This window comes from Terrapene carolina, unplaced genomic scaffold, assembly GCF_002925995.2.
Source record: "Terrapene carolina triunguis isolate 2854851 unplaced genomic scaffold, T_m_triunguis-2.0 Scaffold58, whole genome shotgun sequence".
Classification (NCBI taxonomy): Eukaryota; Metazoa; Chordata; order Testudines; family Emydidae; genus Terrapene; species Terrapene triunguis.
Window position 1 is genome coordinate 56638617 of NW_020664409.1, and position 27908 is coordinate 56666524.

The window sequence follows — 27908 nt, forward strand, 5'->3', positions numbered from 1 at the left end:
GCGACGACCGGCACCGATCGGGCTCGAGGCGGAGCTCCCGGCACCGGTACGAGCGCCGCTCGGGCTCGAGGGGCCGCTCCCGGTACCAGGTCTCGTCGCGGTCGTCGTCCCGCTCCAGATCTGGATCTCGGAACCGGCGAGACTACCGGCACCGATCCCGATCCCGGCACCGCTCACCGGCACCGCGCAGGGACAGATCGCCCTACGACCGGCACCGATCGGCACCATACCATCCGGTGCCAGCGGCATCGCGCTCGGCACCGCCGTGGCCGTCAAGGTCTGCATCCCGCTCATCGGAGGCAGCAGATGTCGGCCATTTGCAGGAGACGGCCGAGGACCCTACACAGGGACCTGCGCATTGGTCCTTTTGGACTCCGTGGGCCTACCACCAGGCACAAGGGGCTCCACCATCTGCCTCCCGCTCGGCACGTTCCGAGCCCAGGGTCCCGGAGTCCACCATCTCCCGCCCTCCTCCAGGTGGCATGGAGGCTCCAGTGCCCACACCGGCGGAGGCCCTGGACCCAGGGGCAGGTGATGCCCAGCTCCAGGAACACCTGGAACAGGATCCGCCATTGGACCCCTTGCCACCGGGGGCATCCTCCTCCTCCTCCCCCGATGAGGCCGTAGCGGGTACATCCGCCATGGGTCCGCCTCCTATAGACCTTCGGGCTCACCAGGACCTGTTGCGCCGGGTGGCACGCAATATGGACCTCCAGGTGGAGGAGATTGTGGAGGTTCATGATCCAGTCGTAAACATCCTCTCAGCGGATGCCCCATCTAGGGTGGCGTTACCGCTTATCCGCACCATACAGGCGAACGCCACCACCATCTGGCAAACCCCGGCCTCTATTCCACCCACGGCCAGAGGGGTGGAGAGGAAGTACTTTGTGCCCTCAAAAGACCACGAGTACTTGTATACCCATCCCCAGCCGTGCTCACTGGTGGTCTCATCAGTCAATGCACGGGAGCGCCATGGCCAGCAGGCTGCTGCGCCCAAATCGAAGGACGCTAAGCGCTTCGATTTGTTCGGACGCAAGGTCTATTCCGCGGGAGGGCTCCAACTTCGAGCGGCTAATCAGCAGGCGCTCCTGAGCCTCTACAGTTTTAACTCTTGGTCCTCGATGGGGAAATTTAAGGAGCTGGTTCCCCAGGAATCGAGGGAAGAGTTCGGGGCCTTGGTAGAGGAGGGTAAGCGGGTGGCACGTACCTCCCTGCAAGCCTCCCTCGACATAGCTGACTCGGCCGCTAGGACCCTCGCTTCGGGGATAGCTATGCGGCGAATCTCCTGGCTCCAGGTGTCAGGCTTGCCACCAGAGCTGCAGCAGACTCTGCAGGATCTACCATTTGAGGGCCAGGGCCTCTTTTCGGAGAAGACAGACTCGAGGCTCCAGAACCTAAAGGACTCCCGAACAATGATGCGCTCCCTGGGGATGCATGTCCCAGGGCCTCAGCGCAGACCCTTCAGGCCCCAGCCTCAGAGGTTCTACCCTCCCCCGCCTCGTCCGAGACAGGATTTCGCCAGACGCCGGGGTCGAGGCGGCAGGCGAAGGTCGACCGGCCCTCAACCCGGTCAGAACCAGGGCCAGCCTAGGCCACCTTCAGGGCCTAGGCAAAACTTTTGAAGGTGCGGTCCAGGACGGCACCTCAACCGGTACCCAGGATTCAACTCCCCCTTCCGGGATCGCCTCTCCCGTTTCCACCGTGCTTGGTCCCTTATAACATCGGACCGCTGGGTCCTTCGCACGGTGGAGAGGGGATACGCCCTCCAGTTTTCCTCACCCCCCCCCTCCCACTCTCCCTCCCCGTCCCTCTTCAGGGACCCTTCTCACGAGCAACTCCTTACGCAGGAGGTTTTTGGGCTCCTTGCTATGGGGGCCATAGAGGAGGTTCCATCGGAGCTAAGGGGCAGGGGGTTTTATTCCCGCTACTTCCTGATCCCCAAGTCGAAAGGGGGTCTACGGCCCATCTTAGACTTGCGCGGACTCAACAAATTCATAGTAAAGTTGAAGTTCCGCATGGTATCATTGGGGACCATTATCCCTTCACTGGATCCTGGAGACTGGTTCGCCGCCCTCGACATGAAGGACGCATACTTTCACATAGCAATCTATCCGCCTCACAGGCGCTTCCTGCGATTTGTAGTAAACAGGGTGCACTACCAATTTGCAGTTCTTCCCTTCGGCTTGTCCTCGGCTCCCAGAGTGTTCACAAAGTGTCTGGCAGTCGTCGCGGCCTACCTTCGTCGACAAGGGGTACAGGTGTTCCCGTACTTGGACGACTGGCTGGTACGCGGCCGCACCAGGGACCAAGTTCAGGCTCATGTCCACATAGTGACACACACTTTCCACGAGCTGGGCATTCTACTCAACAGAGAGAAGTCCACTCTAGTACCAACTCAGAGAATAGAGTTCATTGGAGCAATCCTGGACTCCAGACGTGCCCGAGCCATCCTGCCAGACAGCCGGTTTCATACCATCTCAAGCGTCATTCAAGGACTCAGGGCCTTTCCGATTACCACCATAAGGACATGCCTTGCCCTCTTGGGCCACATGACCTCGTGCACCTACGTAACCAGGCACGCCAGGCTATGGCTTCGCCCACTGCAGGCTTGGGTATCATCGGTATACCGTCCTCACCGGGACGACCTGAACATGGTGGTCACGGTTCCGTCCTTGGTCTTGGCCTCCCTCACCTGGTGGACGGATCGCACGGCGGTCTGTGCAGGAGTGCCCTTTCACGCCCCACAACCCTCCCTCCACCTAGTCACGGACGCTCCATCTCTGGGATGGGGCGCTCACCTCGGGGAGCACCATACCCAGGGCCTGTGGTCCGCGTCCCAACTAGCCCTACACATCAACGTCCGGGAGCTGATGGCGGTGCGCCTAGCCTGTCAGGCATTCCTCAACTTCTTACAAGGCCGTTGCGTGCTGATTCTCACCAACAACACCATGGCCATGTTTTACATCAACAAACAAGGCGGAGCCCACTCATCGCTCCTATGCCAAGAGGCCATTCGCCTGTGGGACTTCTGCATCGCCCACTCGATACATCTCATGGCATCGTTCCTTCCTGGAGTCCAGAATACGCTGGCGGACCGTCTCAGCAGGTCCTTCCAGACGCACGAGTGGTCAATTCGTCCGGACGTCATCTATTCCGTCTTCCAGAGGTGGGGATTTCCCCAGGTCGACCTCTTCGCATCTCGGGCCAACAGGAAGTGCCAGGCATTCTGCTCCCTACACGGGCGAGCCCCAGGCTCTCGGTCAGACGCCTTCCTTCTAACATGGAAGGACCACCTGTTCTACGCCTTTCCTCCATTTCCGCTGGTCCACAGGGTGCTGCTCAAGATCCGCAGGGACCATGCACGGGTAATTCTAGTCGCTCCCGCTTGGCCGAGGCAGCACTGGTACACCACACTGCTGGAGCTTTCAGTACAAACGCCGATCACGCTCCCCTTGAGTCGGGACCTCATTTCCCAGGACCACGGCCGGCTGTGTCACCCCGACCTGCAGTCACTCCACCTCACGGCGTGGATGCTTCATGGTTGAGTCGGACAGAGCGGCAATGCTCGCAGGCCGTCCAGCAGGTTCTGCTGGGAAGTAGAAAGCCCTCTACGCGGACCACTTATCTAGCCAAGTGGAAGCAGTTCTCCTGTTGGTGTGAGCAACGAGCTACGTCTCCCTCGCAGGCACCTATCCCTTTTATACTGGAATATCTCCTGTCCCTAAGACAGCAAGGCTTGGCGATATCTTCAGTCAAGGTTCACCTCGCCGCTATTTCGGCTTTCCACCCAGAACTCACGTCCTCGGTCTTCTCTAACCCGATGGTCGTCAGATTCCTCAAGGGCTTAGACCGGCTGTACCCACAGCAACGACAGCCGGTTCCGACGTGGGACCTCAACCTCGTTCTCTCCAGGCTCACAGGGCCTCCGTTTGAACCATTGGCGACCTGCTCACTCCTGTACTTATCCTGGAAGACAGCCTTCCTCGTAGCCATCACATCAGCACGGCGCATCTCGGAACTCAGGGCGCTGACGTCCGAGCCCCCTTACACGGTGTTCCATAAGGACAAGGTGCAGCTTCGCCCCCATCCTGCCTTTCTTCCCAAGGTAGTTTCTCCTTCCCACGTGAACCAGGATATATTCCTCCCGGTCTTCCATCCGAAACCACACGCTACTCGTCAAGACCAGCGTTTACATTCTTTGGATGTTCGCAGGGCCCTGGCTTTCTATATTGACCGTACAAAGCCATTTAGGAAGACGACGCAACTCTTCGTTGCGGTGGCCGACCGGATGAAAGGCTCACCGGTCTCTTCACAGTGCCTGTCCTCTTGGATCACGTCCTGTATTCGTGTTTGCTACGACCTGGCCGGTGTACCGACGCCACGCCTCACCGCTCATTCCACGAGGGCCCAGGCCTCCTCGACTGCCTTCCTGGCTCAAGTCCCGATCCACGACATCTGTAGAGCCGCAGTGTGGTCATCGGTCCACACATTCGCTACTCACTATGCGCTGGTGCAACAATCCAGAGACGATGCTGCTTTCGGGTCAGCGGTTCTGCACACAGCAATGTCTCACTCCGACCCCGCCTCCTAGGTGGGGCTTGGGAGTCACCTAACTGGAATGGATATGAGCAAGCACTCGAAGAAGAAAAGACGGTTACTCACCGTTGTAACTGTTGTTCTTCGAGATGTGTTGCTCATATCCATTCCAAACCCGCCCCCCTTCCCCACTGTCGGAGTAGCCGGCAAGAAGGAACTGAGGGGGCGCTGGGTCGGCTGGGGTATATATCCAGCGCCATGAAGGCGCCACTCCAGGGGGCTCCACAGCCGACCCACCGGGGGTTGCTAGGGTAAAAATCTTCCGACGATCGTGCACGCGGCGCGCGCACACCTAACTGGAATGGATATGAGCAACACATCTCGAAGAACAACAGTTACAACGGTGAGTAACCGTCTTTTCCCCCAGCAAGCCAGACAATGCCCGCCCCCGCCCCTTAAGGTGTGGTCATTTTACCTTGTTTAAGGCACCATCTGTTCACCCTGCACTTTTCTGGATTCAAGAAGGGCTACTGTTAGAAAAATAGTACTGCTGTGAGGGTACCCAGTAACTTTTATTTAAAGTGGAATATCTGGAGATCCATCTGGAATTAGTGCACTAGCGGCATACCATTTGGAAGTCAAGATCCTCAACTTTCTAGTAGTGTAAATTGTTTACCTCTCTGCCCGAGGAGTTCTTATGATACTGGCTGCTAAAATCCATTCAAGAATTGATGTTGGGGAGAAAAATGGAAATGGGTAGTGTCAGCTCAATGGCACCTGTGAATTTCCTTTCATTGGAGGAAAGCCCTGGCTGCTCAACTAGGGCTGAAGTGGCAGAAAGGGACAGTATCAGGGAAGAGTTGACCCATCGGCTTGTGAATGAATTTCAGATGACTCTCTGATTTTTGGGAACATTTAAATGGAATAGGACTATTAATGCTTCTTAGGCTTGCTCCTAACTATTTTTCATACCTCTTGATTAGTTTGGGCAGGCTGGTGCAATGCAAGAACCTGAATCTTATTTATACATAAATGTTTTGTGTTGAATTTATTTCATATGGAGAACGGTGTCAAATTAATGATTTTAATATCATGAGCACTTACAATGTATGGGTAGTTTTTGTTTGGTGTGTGGTGTGTTTTTTTTTTTTTTTTTTTTTTTTTTTTTATTTTTTTTTTTGTTTGTTTTTTTTTTTTTTTAATTTTGGGATGCTCAGGCAGAAATGGGGCTTAAAATGCTTATGTTTTTATTTTTGGTTAGCACAAAATAATTCTAGAGCCATTGATGTTTTCCTCTGAGTTCACATTTCAAATTTGCTAACAATTCCTATTGTTAGTATAAATAAATCAGCATGTTGAAAAGTATTTTTCCCATTTATTAGAACTGCTACTGCACGAATTGTTAAAGGAATACTAGAAGACATGTTTATCACTTAAAACAGTCTCTTCTCCATTAATCTTTGTTTTCCTAAACCTTTGTCTTGGTTTGTGTATTAATTCCATTAAGACCCTGATTCGCCACTCTCTCTGTCACCTTGCATTTTCATTTACACCTGTGCAAAGTGGATGTAAAATGCTGCATAAAGAATTATGCAAATGATCACACACAGTGCCAGGCAGTGGAGAATAGGGTTCAAAGTGTTTGATTTCTTCCATTTTAATAATTACTTGAGAAATTTCCTTCATTAAAAGTTGCTCATCTGAGAAACAGCCTGCAAAACTGTCTTAAAGCATTAAATTAGACAAAGTGCCAGATTCTCTGCTGCACGCAGCCCACTCCCTACACTGCTGCTTCATCTTCAGCAGTTTTCTCACTGCCCTCCTAGGACTCCTGCTTCATCTCTAGGAGGGAATGGAAGTCCACCTGACCTGGACCAAGTAGCTTGGCTGCCCAATTAGGCCTCCGAACAACTCGGTGAGGTGGGTAAATATCTTTAACCTATTTCTTACATATGAGGAAAACTAAGGCTCATTCAGAGAGATGGAGTGAAGTGCCCAAGATCAAAGAGCAAGCGAGTATCCTAACTAAAACTAGAACCCAGGTCTCCTGACACAGCCTTGACTAATGCACAAGATCAAATAGGGATATCTGGCAGAGGTAGTGCAGTCTCCTGGGCTCAGTTGAGAAAGGGAGAACAGGGTTTAAGTAATGGGTTCAGAGGACATGGGGAAAGATTGCAGCATCCCTAGGGAGTCCTCTTTGAATACTTTGAGGTATTTTCTCTCATCTGAATCCAGCTGTAGCCATTTGGGAACATACTACCTCCAGAAAGTGCTATTTGTATTAACACTGTAAGCCCTCCAGTGAATCAGGATTTTTGACCTTGCAGAAATTTATTTTTGGGGCAGTAATCCTGGAAAATATGACGAGGAACATAGTATCTACCCCCAAAGTAGACAGTCTTCAGAGATACTTGAGTATGGGTAGATTATAGTCCCATCCTCTTGATTTGGTCTCTCTAGGGGTATTTTAATGACATAGCTGCTAAGAACTGGACCTGAAAACTTTAGATTTAAATTTATTAAAAACTGTGGTGTAAGGTTCCTCTCGGTTTGTAACTGGGCTTATGTCTGTTGAAGTTTGTATCCTAAAGAAAGAGGTGGTCTCAAGAATGTGTCAGGAATTTTAATAATATTTGTGGGGATTTCCATTCCTCTCCAAGTCTAAATTCTACTCAGCTCTATTCATAGATTTAATACTGTGATGTTATGCAGTCTATATGGTTTTATAAAAACATGATAATAAGTGAATATAATGTAACGAATATGCTTCATGCAAAAGGTCTCTTGTAAGGTATCATTACAAAGCTTATCACTCTTGTATCTAAAACTAGAAATATAAAATATAGCTGAGGGCCTATTGTAATTATGCAAAGTGTGGGCCATTAATAGTGGTTTGGAATCTTGATAACTCCCATTAACCAGGACCATTGTCTGCAGATGGCTGTGTTTTATCTGTGAGTTTTCCTGTATGTGTGTGTGCTGGCAAGTGGGTAATGAAGTCTTGCAGTGACATGTGATCATGTCACCTGAACTGGAATCCATCTTTAACCTGGTGCTTTTCCAGTGAGGGGGATGGAAACCCAGAGGGACAAAGGGTTCCCACCTTATGCAAAAGATATATAAAGGGGTGGACCAGGACAAAGAGAAGAGAGAGGAGAGCCATCATGAAGAATCCCCTAGCTACCACCTGAGCTGGAACAAGAGCTGTACTAGGGGAAAGAATTGTGCCCAGGCCTGGAAGGTGTCCAGTCTGAGGAAAAAACTTACTGAAGCATCTCTAAGGGTGAGATTATCTGTATTTAGTTTGATTAGACATAGATTTGCACATTTTATTTTATTTTGCTTGGTGACTTACTTTGTTCTGTCTGTTACTACTTGGAACCACTTACATCCTACTTTCTGTATTTAATAAAATCACTTTTTACTTATTAATTAACTCAGAGTATGTATTAATACCTGGGGGAGCAAACAACAGTGCATATCTCTCTATCAGTGTTATAGAGGGCGAACAATTTATGAGTTTACCCTGTATAAGCTTTATACAGGGTAAAATGGATTTATTTGGGTTTAGACCCCATTGGGAGTTGGGCATTTGAGTGCTATAGACAAGCACACTTCTGTGAGCTGTTTTCAGGTAAACCTGCAGCTTTGGGGCAAGTAATTCAGACCCTGGGTCTATGTCGGAGCAGACGGAAGTGTCTGGCTCAGCAAGACAGGATGCTGGAGTCCTGAGCTGGCAGGGAAAACAGGAACAGAGGTAGTCTTGGCACATTAGGTGGCAGCTCCCAAGGGGGTTTCTGTGATCCAACCCATCACAAATACCCACTGTCAATGTCAGACACAAGAAGGGTAATTTAACATAGGAGCTTTGGAAGGCAAGTTAAATAATGAAATGATGGCACAGCAGATCAAAAATCTCCATATGGTGTACCATAGTCTGTAGAAGTATATAAGGTGGAAAACAAAACCTGAGATTATTCTGTAGTTACTCTTATCAATTACAAAGCAAGATAGTCATTTAAATAACTTCCTAACATGATAAGTACATAGCTAATTAGAGCTTTCTTGTAATTGGTCCTATTATTAATAGACTGTGAAGACTGTTCCATTTGTATTAAAGGTATGGACAGTCACAGAAAGATTAGAATTTGAGCCTGCATTGAATAGATAATAGAGCACCCATGGAAAGGATAGAACAATAATGAAAAAATGTTCTCTTTATAAAGAATTCATGTAATTTGCATTTAGGTCAAGAAATGTTTTTCCAGATCGTGCACATCTTCCTTAATAAACAATAAAGGGGTTCTCCCCTATATGTGCATATGAAAGACATATACAATATATTTCCCTAAATGCTTTATTTTCCTAACAGTATCTAATCTTAAGTATACTGTACTAAAACATTAACATTGTGGGGGTAATTATTGGGACAGTGGGTAAAATTCTGGTCCCACTGAAATCAGTGGAACTTTTGCCATAGACTATAGCTGGACCAGAATTTGCCTGCGTGTACATACTCTGTAACCCTTGTTCTTGTTAGTAGTTCATTTTCAACAGCCATTGCCTTTGTTTGTTTGTTTGTTTGTTTAAACGGAAGACAGTGATATTGCATTGGCAAATTCCTCATAGAAAGAATAAGTGGAACAAAAGAATAATAAAGGCACCTCAACTTTTCCTCATTTATGTAGGACAGTCTTATAATATGCATCCAGATATCCTCCAATCACACAAGCTGAAAATTGTTCCACTTTACTGCAGTTCTGTAACCATATGGGAACCAATCCTGTCTGTGTTCTGTGCACACCTAAAATTCCTGCTGAATGACCTGCCCTGGGAGCAAGTTACCAGTGACCCAGGGCTGCGGCGGAAGGAGGGTGCGGGGGAGGGGAGAGAGCCCAGGGCTGGGGTGGCAGGAGGTGTGTGTGTGTGTGTGTGGGGGGGGCAACGGTCGGGGGGAGCCCGGAGCTGGGGCGGCAGGGGGTGTGTTTGTGGGGGGGTGAGAGCCCAGGGCTGGGGCGGCAGGGGGGTGCGGCGAGGAGCCCAGGGCTGGGACGGGGGGCAGCCAAAATGTTTTTTGCTTGGGGCGGCAAAAAACCTAGAGCCGGCCCTGCTCCTGCACGTGAGTTGCTTGCCACAGAGTTAGCAAACCTGTTGTACGCAAAGTGTTGTCAAATGCACAAAATGAGTGAACTGGATATAACAGAATATTTTTACTATAATCTCTTTCAACTATTGTAGTTTTAGAGATTACTTATAACAATAGTGGGTACAGCTTTGTCAAAAGGAAATGCAATTATTAAGAGAGAACCTTTAGCTGCAGTCTTAAAGGTACATCCAGGAAACTTGTGTACCAAGATCCCAATCTTACATCAGACTCTGCTAGTGCAGATCCCTGTGCCTGTCCATAGGCACACCAAAGCCAATGGAATGCCGCACAAGTGCAAGGATCCATTCTACTGCATCCCCCGCAACGCAGGATCAGGATTTATAATGCATTATCAGATAGGGTTGCCAAGGTATCTTTTTTTTTTTTTTTTTTTTCACTAGAACGTCCGGTCAAAAAGGGAAGCTTGCAGCATCCGGTCAGTAACCAGCCTCTGCCACGGAGTGCGGGTGGGGTGGGGCGACAGGAAGAGCAGCAGCTGCTGCTGGAGCCTGGATGAGCGGCTCTGCTTAGCCAGCCTGATAGGGAGAACTGGCTGGCTCCCAGACCAGGCTCCAAAGTAGGTACCTGTCCTGTCCGGGGGCGGGGATTAACCTGTCTTCCCCCCCCGCCCCACTGTGCCCTGATTTCCCTTCCCTGCCCCCTTTCTCCAGGAACCGACCCCCCCCTGCTATGCCCTAGTTTCCCCAGCCCCTCGGGACTGCCCCCTGGCACACAGTGCCCCAATTTCCCCACCCTGCTATTCCCCAATTTCACCACCTCAGCCCCTCACTCCAGGGACCACCCACTGTGCCCTAATTTCCAGGGACCGATCCACCCTGCTCTGCCCCACCGTGCCCCAATATTCCCACCCCAGCCCCTCGCTCCAGGGACTGACCCTTGCCATGCCTCGTTATGCCCTGATTGGGCAGGCTCTGCATCAGTTCCTCCCAGTCTGGCCCTGTAGGTGAGTCCCAAGGGATAGGGGAGTGAGCAATGGGGGTGGAGAGCGAGTGACGTAGGGGGGGACAGGTGAGGTGGGACCCTGGAGGAAGAGGCAGGGCAGGAGTTATGGGGAAGGGGTGGGGCAGGAGTATTTGGTTTTCAGGGATTAGAAAATTGGCAACCTTATTCCCAGAATGTTGAATTAATTGATAGATATTATAAGAACCATATTGAGAAGAAAGGGTACTGCAGGCACTTACATGACTATCTGGTAGCAAAGTATGAGGGATCTTAATTTGTGTCCTAAATTTGGTCTTTGCTTTCACAACTGATATGAGTTGGGGGGTGGGGGAGCACTGAATGAGTCTCTCCTTGCTTCTCTTGTTAGACCCTTTGTGGGCAATGCTTTGAATGACGTAAACAAGACCTGGAGGGCATTCTGTACAGCACTCATCAGCTGGAGGGAGGGTTTCCATGATGACTAGGGTGGAAATAAAATAGCCTCCTGGAAAAAAATATGGAAGCAAGTTTTTTGGGGTTAGATTTATGCTCATATTTTAGCAATATTAAGTTAATCGTGCTCTATACCAGGGGTGGCCAACCTGAACCTGAGAAGGAGCCAGAATTTACCAATGTACGTTGCCAAAGAGCCACAATAATACATCAGCAGCCCCCATCAGCCCACCACCCACAGCACCTCCTGCCCGCTGGCAGCCCTGCTGATCAGCACCTCCCCGTGCCTCCTGCCTGCCGCGATCTGCTGTTTTGTGGTGTACAGGAAGCTCTGGGATGGAGGGGGGAGGAGCAAGGGTGCAGCAGGCTCAGGGGAGGAGGTGGGGGGCCTTGGGGTAAGGGGTGGAGAGGCCTGGGGTTGAGCAGTGGAAAGTTGGCACCTGTAGCTCAAGCCTTGGAGTCAGCTCCTATGCAAGGAGCCACATAATAACTTCTGAAGAGCCACATGCGGCTCCAGAGCCATAGGTTGGCCACCCCTGCTCTATACAATATGGGCTAGAACTGGAAGTAAATAAAATAGATAATTATCAGGGACAGTGACCACATAATGTGTTTGCTTATGCATGTAATAGCTTATTGAAGTTTGCCTGTATAACGGGTAATTGTAACAGCACAAAATGTATCTCACTCGATAGCTTTAAATTGTTTTGGATCATCTTGTGATTTACTAGCTGTGCTGCTGAATCAGAGAAGGTTTTGTTGAGACCGATTGTTTTAATTGTTTTGTTTTGCACTTGGGAATAGTTGTCTACTTAGCACATTGGGTCTATTTCTATCAAAGCATGCATAACTCTTCAAAACCTCAGACATAATTCATACCAACCATAAAAGGAATTTGTCATTGTAACATGTTCTATACACTTCAGATAATTTATGTATCTGTGCCACCAATAAGCAAGTTGATTCCTTTCTTAAAGTAAACCACTTTTGTGACCTTTTCAGAACCACATTAAAGTTTTTCAAGTGTTTTCTTCAATATTTTGCTATTAAGATTTCACCTAAATAGCAGATGAAAACGTCTAAATCTTAGAGAATCTGATCCATGAACTGAGCTAGACTCTCTTATGCAATACAGCATCTTTACAACACTTGAATGGTGTAAAAGAGCTGGGATCTAGTTGCAACTGTCAAGCTGAGAATTCCCAGTGGTTTGGAATTCTCATCTGGCATGGAATAACTCTTATGCCAGTTTCATTATCTACCCTGTATACAGAGTTTCAGAGGCAGGGCAAATCCAAGCTCTTCTGTAGTCTGGCAATTCACAGCTGGTGAATAGTCTCCAGAGTGCTCTGACATCTAGGCTGGAGCAGCTTGAGAATTGGAGAGCCAGAAACAGCTCCCTCAAACCTCTCTTCTCCACCCCTTGCAACAAACATACCTTGGCAAAATAAAAATTTTACCCATAATCTGGAATATAGTAGCCTTCCATAAATAGACTTTTTTGTATACTTATTTTAAATTTAATCTGCTTTTAATGCCATCTGTTTATATTATTGAGGCAGGTCAACTTCAACTCTTCAGACAGTTTAGCATGTACATTTTGTTGATACTTACAGCCAATAGTTTATGGTCACTCTGTAGTTCAAGAATCCTCTCATTTCCTTATGTTTTAAGAACCTGTGATGTTGGTGCAGCCCATTCATTAACCTGTATAGGCAAAAGTCTGTTTCTGCAACTCTTCTGACTGTTTTCTAGACATTCTGACAGGATGAAACTAGTTCCTGTGCAGAGTACCAGCACAGGTTTATGCATAACTTCATTTACCAGTTTCCATACTTCAGTTTACCGAAAAACAAACAAACAAAAACGTTGCTGTGGCTGATGTGCGATCTCCAAGTAAAAACCCATGAAGTGCTCTAACTTGTTTACAGCCTTCTGGGTAGAGAGACTCATTTAATCTTTTCCCTTTTCTGTGGAATGGGCCTTCCTTCCTATGACACATGTACACGCTGCTGGAAGACTTTCTGGGTGGACTGGTTAAAAGATAGGAAACAAAGAGTAGGAATAAATGGTCAGTTTTCAGAACTGAGAGAGGTAAATAGTGGTGTCCCCCCAGGGCTCTGTACTGGGCCCAGTCCTATTTAACATAAACGATCTGGGGAAAAGGGGAAAAACAGTGAGGTGGCAAAATTTGCAGATGATACAAAACTACTCAAGATAATTAAGTCCCAGGCAGACTGTGAAGAGCTTCAAAAGGATCTTACAAAACTGGGTGACTGTGCAAAAAATGGCAGATGAAATTTAATGTTGATAAATGCAAAGTAATGCACATAGGATTATTTTCCAAACTATACATATACAGTGATGGGCTCTAAATTAGCTGTTACTGCTTAAGAGAGAGATCATGGAGTCATTGTGGATAGTTCTCTGAAATCATCCACTCGATGTGCAGTGGCAGTCAAAAAAGCAAACAGAATGTTGGGAATCCTCAAGAAAGGGATAGATAAGACAGAAAATATCATATTGCCTCTATATAAATCTGTGGAATGCCCACACCTTGAATACTGCATGCAAATGTGGTCGCCCCATCTCAAAAAAAGATATATTGGAATTTGAAAAGGTTCAGAAAAGGGCAACAAAAATGATTAGGGGTATAGAACGGCTTACGTATGAGGAGAGATTAATAAGACTGGGACTTTCCAGCTTGGAAAAGAGGCAACTAAGGGGGGGATATGATAGAGGTCTATAAAATCATGAGTGTTGTAGAGAAAGTAAATAAGGAGGTGTTATTTATTCCTTCTCATAATACAAGAACAAGGGGCCACCAAATGAAATTAAAAGGTAGCAGGTTTAAAACACAAGAAAGTATTTTTTCACTCAACGCACTGTCAACCTCTGGAACTCCTTGCCAGAAGGTGTTGTGAAGGCCAATACTATAACGGGGTTCAAAAGGGAGCTAGATATTTTCATGGAAAATAGGTCCATCAATGAGTATTAGCCAGGATGGGCAGGAATGGTGTCCCTAGCCTCTGTTTGCCAGACGCTGGGATTGGGTGACAGGGCATGGATCACTTGATGATAACCTGTCTGTTCATTCCCTTTGGGGCACCTGCCATTGGCCAGGATACTGGGCTTGATGGACCCTTGGTCTGACCCAGCATGGCCCTTCTTATGACTTTCACCAAAGTTCTGCTCGTTCTACATTCAGTTCCTTTTGTGATCACAGCTCATTCAGCAGCTGCTCTTGTTCCTCTGGATTTCTGTTCCAAAACCAAAGATATCCCTATTGGCTTCTTATTAAAAAATAACAGGTCATGGACAGTCCTCTTAATTTTTTTTTTTAAAGCCACGAAACCAGACATGTTTTCTCCATTTTGGTTTCTTTAGTGAAATGTCTTTTTTTTTTCATCTAGGAAGTCTGTTTGGGCCTGTTCTTGCTCACACTTAAGCTTCTACACCACTCTGGCTGTATAAAAGGGCCTTGAAGTGAATACAGATAATTTGCTCTGCCATGTACCACTGCTAGCCTTCAACTGACCACCTTCACGTACCCTTTTACCAAACTGTCTTCTTCCAACTCAACCCACTATTACGTCAAACATCGACAACTACTAAGGTTGGGGAAAAGAATCTAGTAAAGGAGTGTGTGCAGAAGGGCTAAAAGGAGGGTAGAGTTAACTTGTGGTGTGTACCGTGTGGTATATGATAGTTGCTGTTATAAGCACACACCTTTCCACAACTTTAACTTTTAAAATAAAGGGAGGGCAGAAGTGAGGAGAAAGCAGTGTAGGAAGTAAGGAAGACATGAGCCAAGAGAAATTAATTAACTCTGTGAGGTAATTTTAAAGTACAGGCAGCAGCAATGAGTTTAGCAAGGAGAGAGGACATAAAGGAAAAAATTGACCTGTATGAAAAAATATTTGAAAAAGGTTAAATTATTAGCTCTGAGAGGGGAGTTGGGCTCAATGGATTAGAGAAGGGGGACTGAAAACCTGACTCAAGAAGGAGAGTGGGGGTTGCTACCTGCTACCGAAAAACCTGAATATGTACTCCCAGTGCCTATTGCTTTTGTCTGTTTTCCAAGTGGTCTGCTGGCACACCCATGCAAACAGCAGCTAACTGGCTATGTGCCACAGTGTGAGCACCCTTTAGATCTTGTGCTTGCTGCACCCACTCAGCTTTTTCCCTTTTCTCCTGGCTACGCTGCATTTGATATTCCTTGACTGCATCTCTTGCATTCTACAAATTGCATGCAAAGGAGGTTTTTAAACTATGAACACCCTCCAATTGCTGTTTTGACTCTGTTCTGCTCCTTGTCTGTATTTAAGTTTTCCGCTAAATCTTTTATTCTACTGTTTAAAGCTAAGCAAGTTAAATAGAGCCCTTGCATAGCCATACCTTTTCAATCCTTTTCTTTCCCCTTTTTACTTTGTTTTCCTCCATTTCTGATGTAAACAGATTACATACATGACCACAGGGGTCGAGGTTATTTACAATATCGAGCCAGAATGATGCACCTCTGTGTTTATTTATAAAGTGCATAATAAAGGATTATAATGTGTCCTGTCTTTCTCTTTCATTAGTCATGTCTGTGATTTCTGTATATGGCTTTTACCTAGGAAACGCTTTAATTCGTGTGTGTGTGTGTGTGTGTGTGTGTGTATATATATTTATATATATATAAATAAAAATAAATAATCTCTCACACACACACACACTTAAAATGTAGCTTTTTGCCCAGGAATTCCTAAAGTATTGGTATTTCACCTAGAGTGCTGTATTATGCACATCTGTAAAACTGGTTACTTTTAAAAGGCATTTTGCCATAGTGCGCTTATTATTAAAAATCACAGCAGCACCTCCTGTGCATACTGGAAATGTCTGAAAGCTTATAACTCTCTTTGGCTTGGCCAGCTGCCTGCATGTACCAGAGATTCACAAACACTAGTGTCCTACCACTTGCCGAGTAGGATCCCCTTCTGAGCAGTTATGTCATGATCACACACTGCTTGGTTTGACTGATGTTGTGGCTAGATGGCTCCTGGCTGGCTTGCCAATTTGTTGATAAATTGTATAGTCAGTTGCTTGACCACACTTTGGTCCATTATGAAATATACTCGACACCAAATAACCAGTCAGATTTATTAATATGGTACAGGAAAAGGGTTCTATACAATACCAGTCTCTGAAGAGCAGTCCCATGCAGCAATGTTACATTCACCTTACGCAAAACATGTGCTCCCCAAAGTTACATCCCTAAAGCCATCTTTTTATACCCTATTTGTTTACCACTACAAAGTACTATATATATCACCTGAAACTGGATTCAATTAATCATCTTTCTACCGTGTTTATTTCTGGTACCATGGTGTACCTCTTTATCTGTTGTTCTTAACCCATGCATTCCAGGTACTAATGGGCGTGAAGACACCTCCTATGCCAGTACCAGGATAAATAGGTTTGTGAGGGTAACTCCCTTTCTATTGCTATAAGGAAACAATAATATGTCCTGATTCTGACAGTTTTTCTATCTACTTAAGACAAAGCTTACCTCAGCTAATCCAAGGCGTCATTGGATACTTAGCACAAGTGAACAGGATTATAACAAAGGTACAGGACAATTTGGGCATTATAACAGCTATATTAGTGCTTAATATGTGTACTTAAATGCTTATAATATATCTTGTGGATAACATTATCAGCATAATATATATGTATGCTAGCCAGTGTGTATTAGTCAACACTGTGCATGGAAGAATACAGGGTATGTACTCTGTTAGCTTCGTTTTTCGTTTCTTCCTTGCATTTTGTGGGTTTGTGTCAGGTATGTTGTGGGTGTTGCAGCCCCAAATGCTTTACAAGAAGGTATTTGTATATTTTTTTATTAGTTTTGTACTTGGTAATAGGGTGGCTTGCCTCTTAAGGGGTAGAGACCTGGGGGCAGCCAATTCGGATTACTAATGCGGCACATTTGAGCAAGGATCACCTGGTTCCCTTATAAAAGGCAGCAGGGAGATAGTTCTCAGGGAAAACAGATTGTTGGTAGCAAGGAGGATCCAGCAGAGAAACTTGGGAAAATGAGACTACAAGCAGGAAAAGCTTGAGACAATGGATGGACTTGAGAACTTCATTTTGAATGTTTGTTAATTGAATAAAGCAGAATGCAAGAATGGACAAAAATGTTTGAGAGTTATTGGAGAAGCCCCTTGAAGGGGGAAAATTGAGTCAGGGGGCCATTTGCAAGGCTGCCCCAAAGCCATGAGAGGGCTCATGGGAGGTAGCTACCATGGACAATTAGCTTAACCAGAAATGCAGAATCAGAGGATAAAGTGAACTACACAAAATGTGTTGGTCTGATGATTAGACGATGTGATAAATCATGGTTTCTGACTTTGGCTTGATTCACATGTTTTTGTATACAATATTTGTTTTACATTCTGCCACCTGGGCTAAAATATATAGTACCATGTATGTATTCATAGCTTAAATGAATAATACTACATGTGGTTTGCAAGAAAAATGATTGATTTAAATGGGCATTGTGGGTTCTCAGCATCTCATAACTGTATGCTTTTTTTATATTGTTGGACTGTCAGAGTTAATTTACAGAACACATACCACATAAGCTGCCTTTAATTATTGCCTTCATTGGATATACTGGGAAAACTCCGAATGCCTAGGGTTAGACTACATTAAAACTGAAAGCTAGTTTAATTCACAAAGTTGCATCCTCTGAGAAAATTTGCAAATGCATCTGTATATAACTATATTTCATTTTGCAAGCTCCTCAGTGAAAACACATACAACTACTCCCATCTACGGTCAATGGGAGCTGTGGGTGTTCAGCAGTTCTGAAAATTGGGCTCTTGGTATTTTCATTCCTGTAACAAAATCTGTATGATACGTTGAGTTTGTGGGCCAGATTCTGGTTTTACACTGGCGTAACATTGATGTCAATGGTATTGCTCCTCCTTTGCAATCATGCAAAGAGAGCAGAATCAAAATGTGTGTGTGTGTGTGTGTGTGTGTGTCTCTCTCTCTCTCTCTTCCTGGATTCTTGTATCATTGTGGCTGTATCACTGGATGGAATGCCAGACATGCTCAAGTGTATGTGATCAAGTGTCTTCAGGATCATTACGGAGGACATTCTGAATGACTAGTAGTGCTACACACATGTGAATGCTGTACAGATTAATAGTAGTAATGGTTAATAATTTAACATGACTGACAACTCAAACTTTCCTCACAAATGTTGACAATAGGCTTTGGCTTAATTAATTACAGTTATTAATACTCCTTTATTTTTTGGTCAATATAAGGTACAATGCTGCACTATGTTTTTTTTCCCTTCTTTAAGGAACTGATGACCAAGCTGATAACAGAGACTCCTGACCAGCCAATCCCATTTCTCATTGACCATCTTCAGTCCAAACAAGGGAACCGGAGTCAACTACAGAGAACATTGTCTGGATCTGCTGCTCTCTGGGCAGAAAGTGAGACATCAGGTAAGTGGGGAATATTTGTATGTTTTGAGATTTTAAAAAAATACTATTATGCCAAAGAAATAACATGAAGAAAACAGAGGTGAGTATTGTAAAATGAACAGAAACTAATATTTCTTAAATAGATTTTATTTATTCTTTGTACCATTAAAGAAATCCATATGATAGAAAGGAGACAAATCCATAAGGCATGTAAGGCCAGATGTTCCCCTAATTGGGTTATTCCCATTTAAGGGCAAGAAAACTCAATGAATTTTGACTTGTAACATTTCATTTTCTGTCTTTTTCTATGCTTCCTATTTCATCCTTCTGGGTACTCAGGGGGTTGGATATTGTTTGATGGGGGTATGTGTGTTTATGAGCAAAAGCGGTTGGAGAACAGGCAGAGAGAGAAAGCATATGAAGCACGTGCAATATGACCCTGAGGGAGAGCCAAGAGAGAAGTCTTTTGGGCAGAGTGCTGTCTGGAAAGAGGCTTAGAACTGTGAGCAAAGGAAGTGCCTCTTGTTGTTTGATTCCTACTGTAAATAAACAGGATTGCATAAAACAAAAACCTTGACTCCATCAATTTCTCCTCTTAATGGAAACAATCTGAAAGATCCTTCTATTGACTAATTGATCAGGTCAAAAAAAGGTAACAATATAATTCAAGATATACAAACTGTAAGATCTTGTAGCGGGGTGAGATCAGTGCAGCGCCTCCTGCTGGTTTTCCTGGGAATTAGCTCCTGTCCAGCCCAGAGCACCCTCTGCAGGCCGGTGTCTCACCTGCCGCTGGCCCTGTGTCCCTCCTGGACCCCAGTGCCCTTTACCTCATGGTTGGGCCCCAGTAGTACCCCCACACTCTAGGTCTCCCCTCCCAGGGGAACCCCAACCCTCTAAACCCACCTTGCCTCAGTGGCTACTGCCAGTCATCATCTAGCCCCCATTCACTGGGGCAGACTGCAGTCTGTAATGGCCATTCATCATTGGCAAGGGGTTAGGACCAGCTGCCTCTGCCTCTTCCCAGGCTGCACCTCTGTAGCCCCAGTACCATTGTAGGCCTTCACCAAGGCCTGCAGCCTGGGGGTTTACCAGGCTGGAGCGTCCCTTGCCTTTCCCCAGCACTGCTCTACCTCTGGTGCCCTGCTCCCAGGCAGCTAGGTCCTTCTTTCTGCACAGATAGAGACTGCCCCAGCTCCTGGCTCACAGCCATTTTATAGGGCCAGCTGTCTCCTAATTGGGTGTGGCCCCAGCTGTGACTGCCTTCCCAATCAGCCTACCCTATTGGCTTCCCAGGGCTGTTTTAACCCCTTCAGGGCCGCTACAGATCTACAAAACAAATATAGGTGAAATATACAGTGGAGCTATAGGTTGTAGTTAGTCTTTATTTAGATATTTAATAACACATTTTAACCACCCTTCACCTCAACACTTTACAGGAAGACGGTCTTACTGTTGTATGAACCCCAGTGTGACAAATTTATGTTTTGAGATTTTAAAACATTTGCAATAGCAAGCACTCTGACTTTAAAATAGCAATTCCCACATTGATAAGCCAGTAGATTTTGGTACATATTCATCCATAACAGTGTTTATTAAAATTTTGGTTTTGTGACAAAAGTTGACTGAAAGTCTGTAGGAACGTACCAGACCTCCATCAGATGCATAGTGGTTAATTTTTAATTGTGTGGTGAATGTTTTATTAATATGCAATTGGCATTTACAGTTTTGAGTATAAGCACTCAGCTTCTTTTCAGAACCACTGGAAATTGGGGTAGAACATGGAGGGACCTGAAAGAGGCCAGGGAGAGGGGAGTCAGACAGGAAGCGGATGTGCTCTGACCTCTGATGTGGAATAGCTTTGGCAGCTTGCTGTCGTCAGTTATTTATGTAACTTTAAAGTGCAATTGATTTCCATAATCTTTTCAAACAGTGCTGTACAGTAATATGATTAAGGCTACCAGAATCTGTCCATTAATTTTTTTAATGCTTGTGTTTAATGGTAGCTCTTCCCTTCAATTGCACTTAGAAACTGTGATTGTAACTTAACAAAGTTTTGTCTTGTTTTTTGTTTTTGTGGGAATTAACAGGCAGGTGTAAAGCACTCATTAATGAAGGAGACCAAGCTGAATGTTAGCTATAAAGTTGGAACATATAAATAAATGCTAAATAACTATTTCCATTAACAGTCTTTTGAGGAATAGTCTCAAAACAGGGATTGTTTTAAATACATCAAAAAAGAAGGATATTCAAAACTAGACTTAATTTGAAGTCCATACCTGTATAATATATGCCAGGTCCTGCCCTCCACTGGCACAAAGCTGCCCTAAAGTGACTTAACTGTTCACAAGATGCTCTCCCATGCAAAGGGGATATTTAGGTGGTGTAAATCTGCTGTAAGGACTTCTGCGCTTCCCACAGGCTTGTGGCTGGCACACAGGGCGTGGCCTGTAGGTATGGGCATTCCTCCACCCTAGTGATTCCTGGCTGCAATATCCAGCCAGTGCAAGCTGGAGCAGCCTTCTCATTGCTCCAGTTTGTGCTTGTTTTCTGGCCCATCAGAAAGTAACCCTAGTATTGGGGAAGTGCAAAGGATGCTTAAAGCCATTGTTTTCTTTCTCCTCACCCCACTTCTCAACTGTGTTGAGGGCTTCGTGGTCACAGCTAATCCCCTGCATTTTTAATCAAAGGCACGTCCATACATTTCTCAAGTTAGATGTGAAAGGAAGCAAGCAGTAGTTTGTATATTCTTGTGCCATGATCTGAAATTGTGTTTGGCATAATTCAGCAAGGGGAAGAGGAAGAGCAGCTGGCCTTATGCTCCTAGACTGATACCCAGTATATCCAGGCAACCCAAAGTATATTTTTATCTGGGGTGTGACAAAGTCAGACCTGACAGCTATGAGAGAGTGGTCCTGTTGGGTTCTGGGAAGAGGGCAGGTGCAAGCCACCCCAGGGCTAAAGGACCCTCCCCCACCCTATAGGGAGAATCCATTAAGCCTGGAACTCAAATAAATACGGGGGGACAACAGAAGAAAAAAAGGACAGGGTCAAAAGGGGCACTGAGCAGAAAACCCCAGACAGCGCCCACTGCTCCTCAAAGGTGTCAAGGGAGCCAGCTGACACTGCCCAGAGGAACTCTGCCTGGATACATGAGCAGAGAGTGGAACAGTAATAGGCCCCACAGTTTCAGAGAACCCCCTCAGCTAACATCCTCTCTATGAGAGAGTGGTCCTATTGGGTTCTGGGGAGGTAGGTGGGCGCAAGCCTGCCCACAGGTAAAGGAGCCTCTGCCAGCCTACAACAGAAAAATAACAAGGATCGGTGTAAGGGTCAGAGGGTCAAAAGTAGGGAACTGGAAGGGGACACCGAGCAGAGAACCCACAGTGTCCACTGCTCCTCGAAGATGTCAAGGGAGCCCAGTGGATGCAGCCCAGAGGAACTCTGCCCAGATGTGTGAATAGAGGGAGGATCAGAAATAGGCCCCACAGTCGCAGAGAATCCCCTGAGCCATAGAATGGAGAAGGCCCTTTTCCCTATGAACTGAAAAACGGTTACCTCAGGTTAATTAGAGATACCTGATCCCAATTAAGGGCTGCCAGTGACTTTTAGAAACCCCTCTTCTGATGAGAGAGGGGGAGAGAGAGAGACACACACAGACAGGAGGGATGCAGTAGCTGCAGTAGGGTAGGGGCAGCAGGGAGAAAAGGTTTCTCGTAGATGGAAGGCTGCTCTCCTCCTTATATGGGACACAGTCATGTTAACTTCCGTTTGGGGAAGGACTGGCAACCAGAAGCCAGCATAATAAGACAATGCTCTGGGGCAGGGGCAGGAAAAAAATTATTATTTTGTGTTGTTTGATTTTTGCATAAGAGAACTGCTTGGGCCTACCCTGAGGCCCACATTGTAAATTTTGAAAAAATAAACCAAAGCAAAGAATTAAAACCCCCTGCAGTAGTATTGCTGCATTCCAGGCCTCCACCGCCAGAGAGAGAAATGCTGAGGCTAACAAGGTGAAGGAGGTGCCTTGTCAAACTGGGTTTATCATGTAACATAACCTTGAAAAGTGACACTGCAAATGTAATCACCTGAGATTTTATTTTTGCGACAGAAAACAAAGGAACAAGAAGAGATTGCAGAACTTATGATAAACCCTGGCAGGTAAATGCAAAGAAACCTAAAAAGTCAAAGAGTGACCTCGCTGTGTCCAACATTTCTCCACCATCACCGGAATCCAAGTCATGTAAGCAAATTTCAATGCTTTATTGATCAATACACCCATCAGATTGTACTCAAGGTTGAAATAAAATGCAAAACAGGGCTGTACCTTTAGTTGAAATGGTTGGATACACATCTTAATAGACTTCAGTTCTAGTTATACTTTAATACACACCATAGACTGTTAAGAGTATTGTGCTACCATATATGAATAGGATTACTTTAGAAAAAAATAAGTTTGAATGTTATGTACTGTTTCATGTTTTAAAATGCTGATTTTGATTGATGTTTCAATTGCCAACACATACACAAAATCTATTCTCTATATCCTTAGTGCTAATAATAGCAGAGGTAGGTAGTTTCTTCAGTGGAATCAATCAGTACAAACAACTTATTGATAACACATCTGGTTTTAGACACAAGTAATGTCAGGAAATAGGAGGACTATTTTGAGACTTGCTGGGAAAGCCTAATTATATATTAAAGGAAAAGAACAAGAGAAATTGGATGACCGAAGAGAGTATTGACAGTGACCTGTAAGGTGAAGTAGTAAGAATGGTGATAAAGGAATTTTAATGAAGTACAGTAGTGCCAATGAACACATTTATGGTATCAAATATTAAATACACTTATTTTTGAACTTAGATTTTATTAAGTTTTCATACAAGTAAAACAGATGCTTCACAAATCACTTACAACATTTCCCAAGATCTAAAACACAGTGAAGCCATCCAGCTGTATTTGGAGGACTTGGATGCACTCCTACTAGGTCACTATTGAGGAAAAAGCTGGTTATAAATGTGTCTACAACATTTTAAAGTTAGGCCCATCAATAGAAATATAGCTACATTAATACTATCCCTATCAAGAGCGAGAATTCAGAAGGAAACAGTTTACAAAGAAAGAGAAATTACTAAATTTTGTGTAAGAGCAGAAATGTACAGTTAGGCGGAGCACTTCATGTTCACTGTCATTGTCTGATTCCTACTTCAGAAAAAATAATGGGGTCTGATTCTGATCCTCAGCTACGTAGATGTGAGGCATGCTCTAGCCTCTTGTTGCCATATAACCCAGCTACACATCAGGCTGACAGATCCTAGGGAGTTATCAGTATTGGGAAACCAAGTGGTGTTCTATAGCTACTTCTGGGAACCTCCTGGATTTGTTTAGGCGTTTGCCACATGAAACTCAGTGGTACTACAGAGTTGTTGCAAGCTCAATATGACTGTAGGGAAAGGAGCTGATGGAAACTGTGCACATTTAGGCTTATACACAAGATGTGCTCACTAGAGCTGATTTTTACAATTTTCCTAGGGATATACAACATAAGCAGTAAGGTGGCTTCTCTGAGCCATTAATCTGCCAGTGGCCTAATCTTCACCACTGAAATGCCACTTGATTAATGCTCAATGCATTATAAAGATGTAGCCACACTGCAAACAAGAGGAATACTCATCAAAAGTCCATCTATCTTGACTCAAAATAATCAAAACTGGAACTTCCTTTCCCATTGCAGACACATAAGAAAAGAAAGGTACATAACATGTATAGCCACAATACTTTCTAAAAGGTTCACTGCATGCAGTTCCATAGATATTGTGAAGGGGCATACCCTCGTTCTGGTGGAGAGGAGACTAACGAGCTCTTCTGGGCTCATTCAGCCCTAACAAGGCACACCTGTAAGGCGTGCTCTGCTGGGGTGGAGATGCTTAAAAAGAGAGAACCTGCCACAGGAAAGGGTGATGAACAGGAAGAAAATTGCTGACCATAGAGACTGATCAACCAAGAGGGAGACAGTCACAGGCCTCGCCGTCCTGATGCTTCAAGGGCCAGGAGTAATGCACGGTGCCCCAAGAGGATGGGCTGAAGGTAGACATTAATTAGAGACAGTAGGCCGCCTGTGAAGGTGCTTCGGAACTGCTCTGCTCCAGCTTTGCTGTGGCTCATCCCCAAAACTGCTTGTTCATTCAATATATGGTACCTGTAGTTAGTTTTTAGTTTAGCTAGAGCACCATGCCCCGGGTTTTAAGTCATGCGATACTTGTAGGTGATCTATGCCACTGAGTGATCCACGCGTGGACTGCCTATGCTGTTTGGGGGAACCCATCTCAGCAATTGCTGCAAGCTTAGCAAGTCGTTTAAGCCTCAGACCAAAAGAGAAAGGGACATTAGGCTCCGGGCTATTCTGTTGGAGTCGGCGCTGACCCCGGCTCCGGCGTGCCGCTCTGAGTTAGCAGTGGGCACCGCGGTGTCGGTGCATGGGGACCCTTCAGCGCTGTCGACTAGTCAGCACCGCTCCCAGTCCACGGGGCACGGCAAGAAGGCTAGGAAGAGGCCGCCTTTGCCGCTGCACTGGAGTAAACCTGGGACGGAGGCTAGACCCATGTCGGGGAGTCCTCGATCCCCACTGGCCTCTAGGCCTCCGACTTAAGTCGAGTGTAGTAGCCTGGCCTATTCAGAGCAGACCTCCCAGATGTCTGGATGCCCTCCACACCGGAGGCCCTGCAGGCGGCCCAGGATGTTATGTCCATGTTGGTACCAGGAGCACTGCCGATGTTGGCCCCCCGCTCCAGAGGCAAACAACTGCTGGAATCATCGCAATCGCCCCCAGCTCGGTACCGGTCTCGGTCGAGGGAACGTTCCCTACGCCATTTGCCGCCCAGCGACCGTTCAGGGCAAAATCCATGTGGATCACACTCGACGCCCACCAGGCTGTCCGGTTGGGTTCCATCTGATCGAGACTCTCGGCACCGCTTCGCCTCAAGGAACGAACACCAACGGGACCGAGGCAGACGACACCAAAGGTCCTTGTCTCGGAGGGGCTACCGCTGCCGGTCACGGCACGAACATCTATGTCGTTCCAGTTCAGCGTCCCGCTCCAGGACCCCGCCATGGCACCGCCCCCACAGCGCTGGGCATCGATCGCCGGCGTCTCGCCAACACGGGTCTGCCCACCAGAGCTGATGGTGGAGCAGCTGTTACCGATGGTACTGGTCCTCCACGGTGGGATCGCGGTCCTGTGGTCGGCATCGCTCCTGCCGCTGCTGCTCCTCCCAGTCTAGGGACAGCGGCAGGTTGTATATCAGCCTGGCCTCCCTTTGTAGTCGTCCATTGATGGGCCAGGCCGAACAGCCGGCTCCACCAGTGCCACAGCAGGTGCAGTGGCACTGGGCCCTGTGGCTGGCCCAATGGTACCAATGGGCACTGTGGCCCCCGACACAGCCCCCGGTCGGGGTTCGCTCGGTGGCTGGAGCCTCAGAAGGACCATCGGCCTCCTTCTCCAGAGCTCTGAGGAAGGAGTCGGTGGGACGTACATCCTTGGCACTGTGCCCAGAGAACAACCAGGTTTTGGATCCTCCGGTGCCCGTGGACACATTGTTCCAATGGTTAATTATCCTCACTGTTTTAAAAAAAAAAAAATTTTACACTTGTAACAGGATGGCTAGCCTCATTAGCTGGAGAGCCTGGAACTAGGCCAGTCCTGATTACAAGATAAGCCCCCACTGGACTAGTATCAGGTAGTTCAGATATAAACAGGCAGGAAGCTGCAGGAATGTCTAGTTGAGAGAGACTAAGAAAGCAGGGCCAAGGGGCTGACCATTAGCCAGAAAGGGCTGGGGACTGGTGGCTTCGGGTGGAATGGACTGAATGAGAGAGAACTGTAATCAAACCAGCCCTTGATCTTCTTTGTTAAGCTAAATATATTGAGCTACTCGAGACTGTCACTGTAAGGCATGTTTTCTAATCCTATAGTCATTCTCATGGCTCTTCAATGAACTTTCTCCAATTTGTCAGCATATTTCTTGAATTGTGGACAGTGGAGCCGGACGCAATATTCAGGCAGTGATTGTACCAGTCCAAATACAGAGATAAAATAGCCTCTCGACTCCTACTTGAGCTTCCCCTGTGTACGCATTAGGTTTGTATTCGCTCTTTGGGCCACACCTTTGCACAGCAAGCTCCTGTGCAGTTGATTTACCTGGACCACCAAATCTTTTTGTCAGAGCCACTGCTTCCCAGGATCGAGTACGAATATTAACAACCTGAAAGTGTTGAATTACTCCTCTTCCAGGAATTGAGAGTATATAACCAGAGTAAGTACAGGAAATAAGGGCTAGTGCTTTTGCATCCTTTGGGTCAAATCCTGCATCCTTTAAAAGGGCAATGGAAAGCCTAAAAGGCAACAGAACCAGCATGAGTCTGTAGTCTATTTGTCAAGTTGTACTAGTAATGGAGTGGTTCTGTCTCTGCTTTCCCTGCCTGTGTCAGAGGAGTCATCCATGCCAGATCTCTTTGTGCCAAAATGGAGGTGGTTTTAGGGTGAGGTTAGAGTAGGAGCAAGTCCAGTGGATCTGCAAGTATATATAGGAGAATGGATGCTACTGGTCTCCTGAGGCTCCTTGGCACTGCACAGCCCAAACCTCATGAAGAACCCTGGCCTATTGATTCCATCTTAGGCCTTGAATGTCACTTGCAAATATGCCTATCTCTTTAAAAGAGAGTTTGGAGGATGTGGTGGTAAGCCATAAAGAAATGACTGAAGAAGAGGCTAGCTACACTAGGCAAATAGTCAAGCTGTAGAATTTACTGCTGCAGTAGGTTTCATAGATTTATTTATTTATTTATTTTAAGGACAATTATCATTAGCTAGTCTGACCTCTTGCCTAATTTAGTCCATATAATTTCACTCAGTGATTCCCGCATCAAGCCCATAACTTGTGGTTGAATGACCATTTACTTTTTGAAAGGACATCCAATTCTGATTTAAAAGCTCCAATTGTTGGAGAATTTACATTTTCCAATAAGCTTTTTCCAATGATTAATTATTCTTGCTGCTTAAAAATTTTATTATTTCCAACTGGAATTTGCTGACTTCAATTTCTGCCCATTAGATCTTGTTAGGCCTTTGACTGCTAGATTAAATGTTATCTATTTATGTTTATAGAATGCTTGTATCGAAGACCATGATCAGTTTGCCTCTTAACCTTTTATTTGATAAACTAAATAGATTGAGATCCTTTAACATCATAGTAAGGAATGGTTTTTTTCAGATGGCAAATCATGCTTGTAGCTCTTCTCTGAACCAGGGATACTGGAACAATTTTTATAGTGGGGGTGCTGAGAAC

The 27908-nt window shown here is 46.0% G+C and overlaps 1 protein-coding gene across 1 annotated transcript in view; it reads left to right on the forward strand.

The window, feature by feature from the left end:
• The window catches only part of CUNH8orf34 (chromosome unknown C8orf34 homolog), a 270042-nt gene that overhangs the window by 42834 nt on the left and 199300 nt on the right, over positions 1 to 27908 (forward strand). Inside the window, exons 2-3 of the mRNA XM_026647343.1 lie at positions 18438 to 18585; positions 22676 to 22807. Coding sequence (XP_026503128.1) covers positions 18438 to 18585; positions 22676 to 22807 — 280 coding nt within the window. The remainder of the gene's footprint in view (positions 1 to 18437; positions 18586 to 22675; positions 22808 to 27908) is intronic.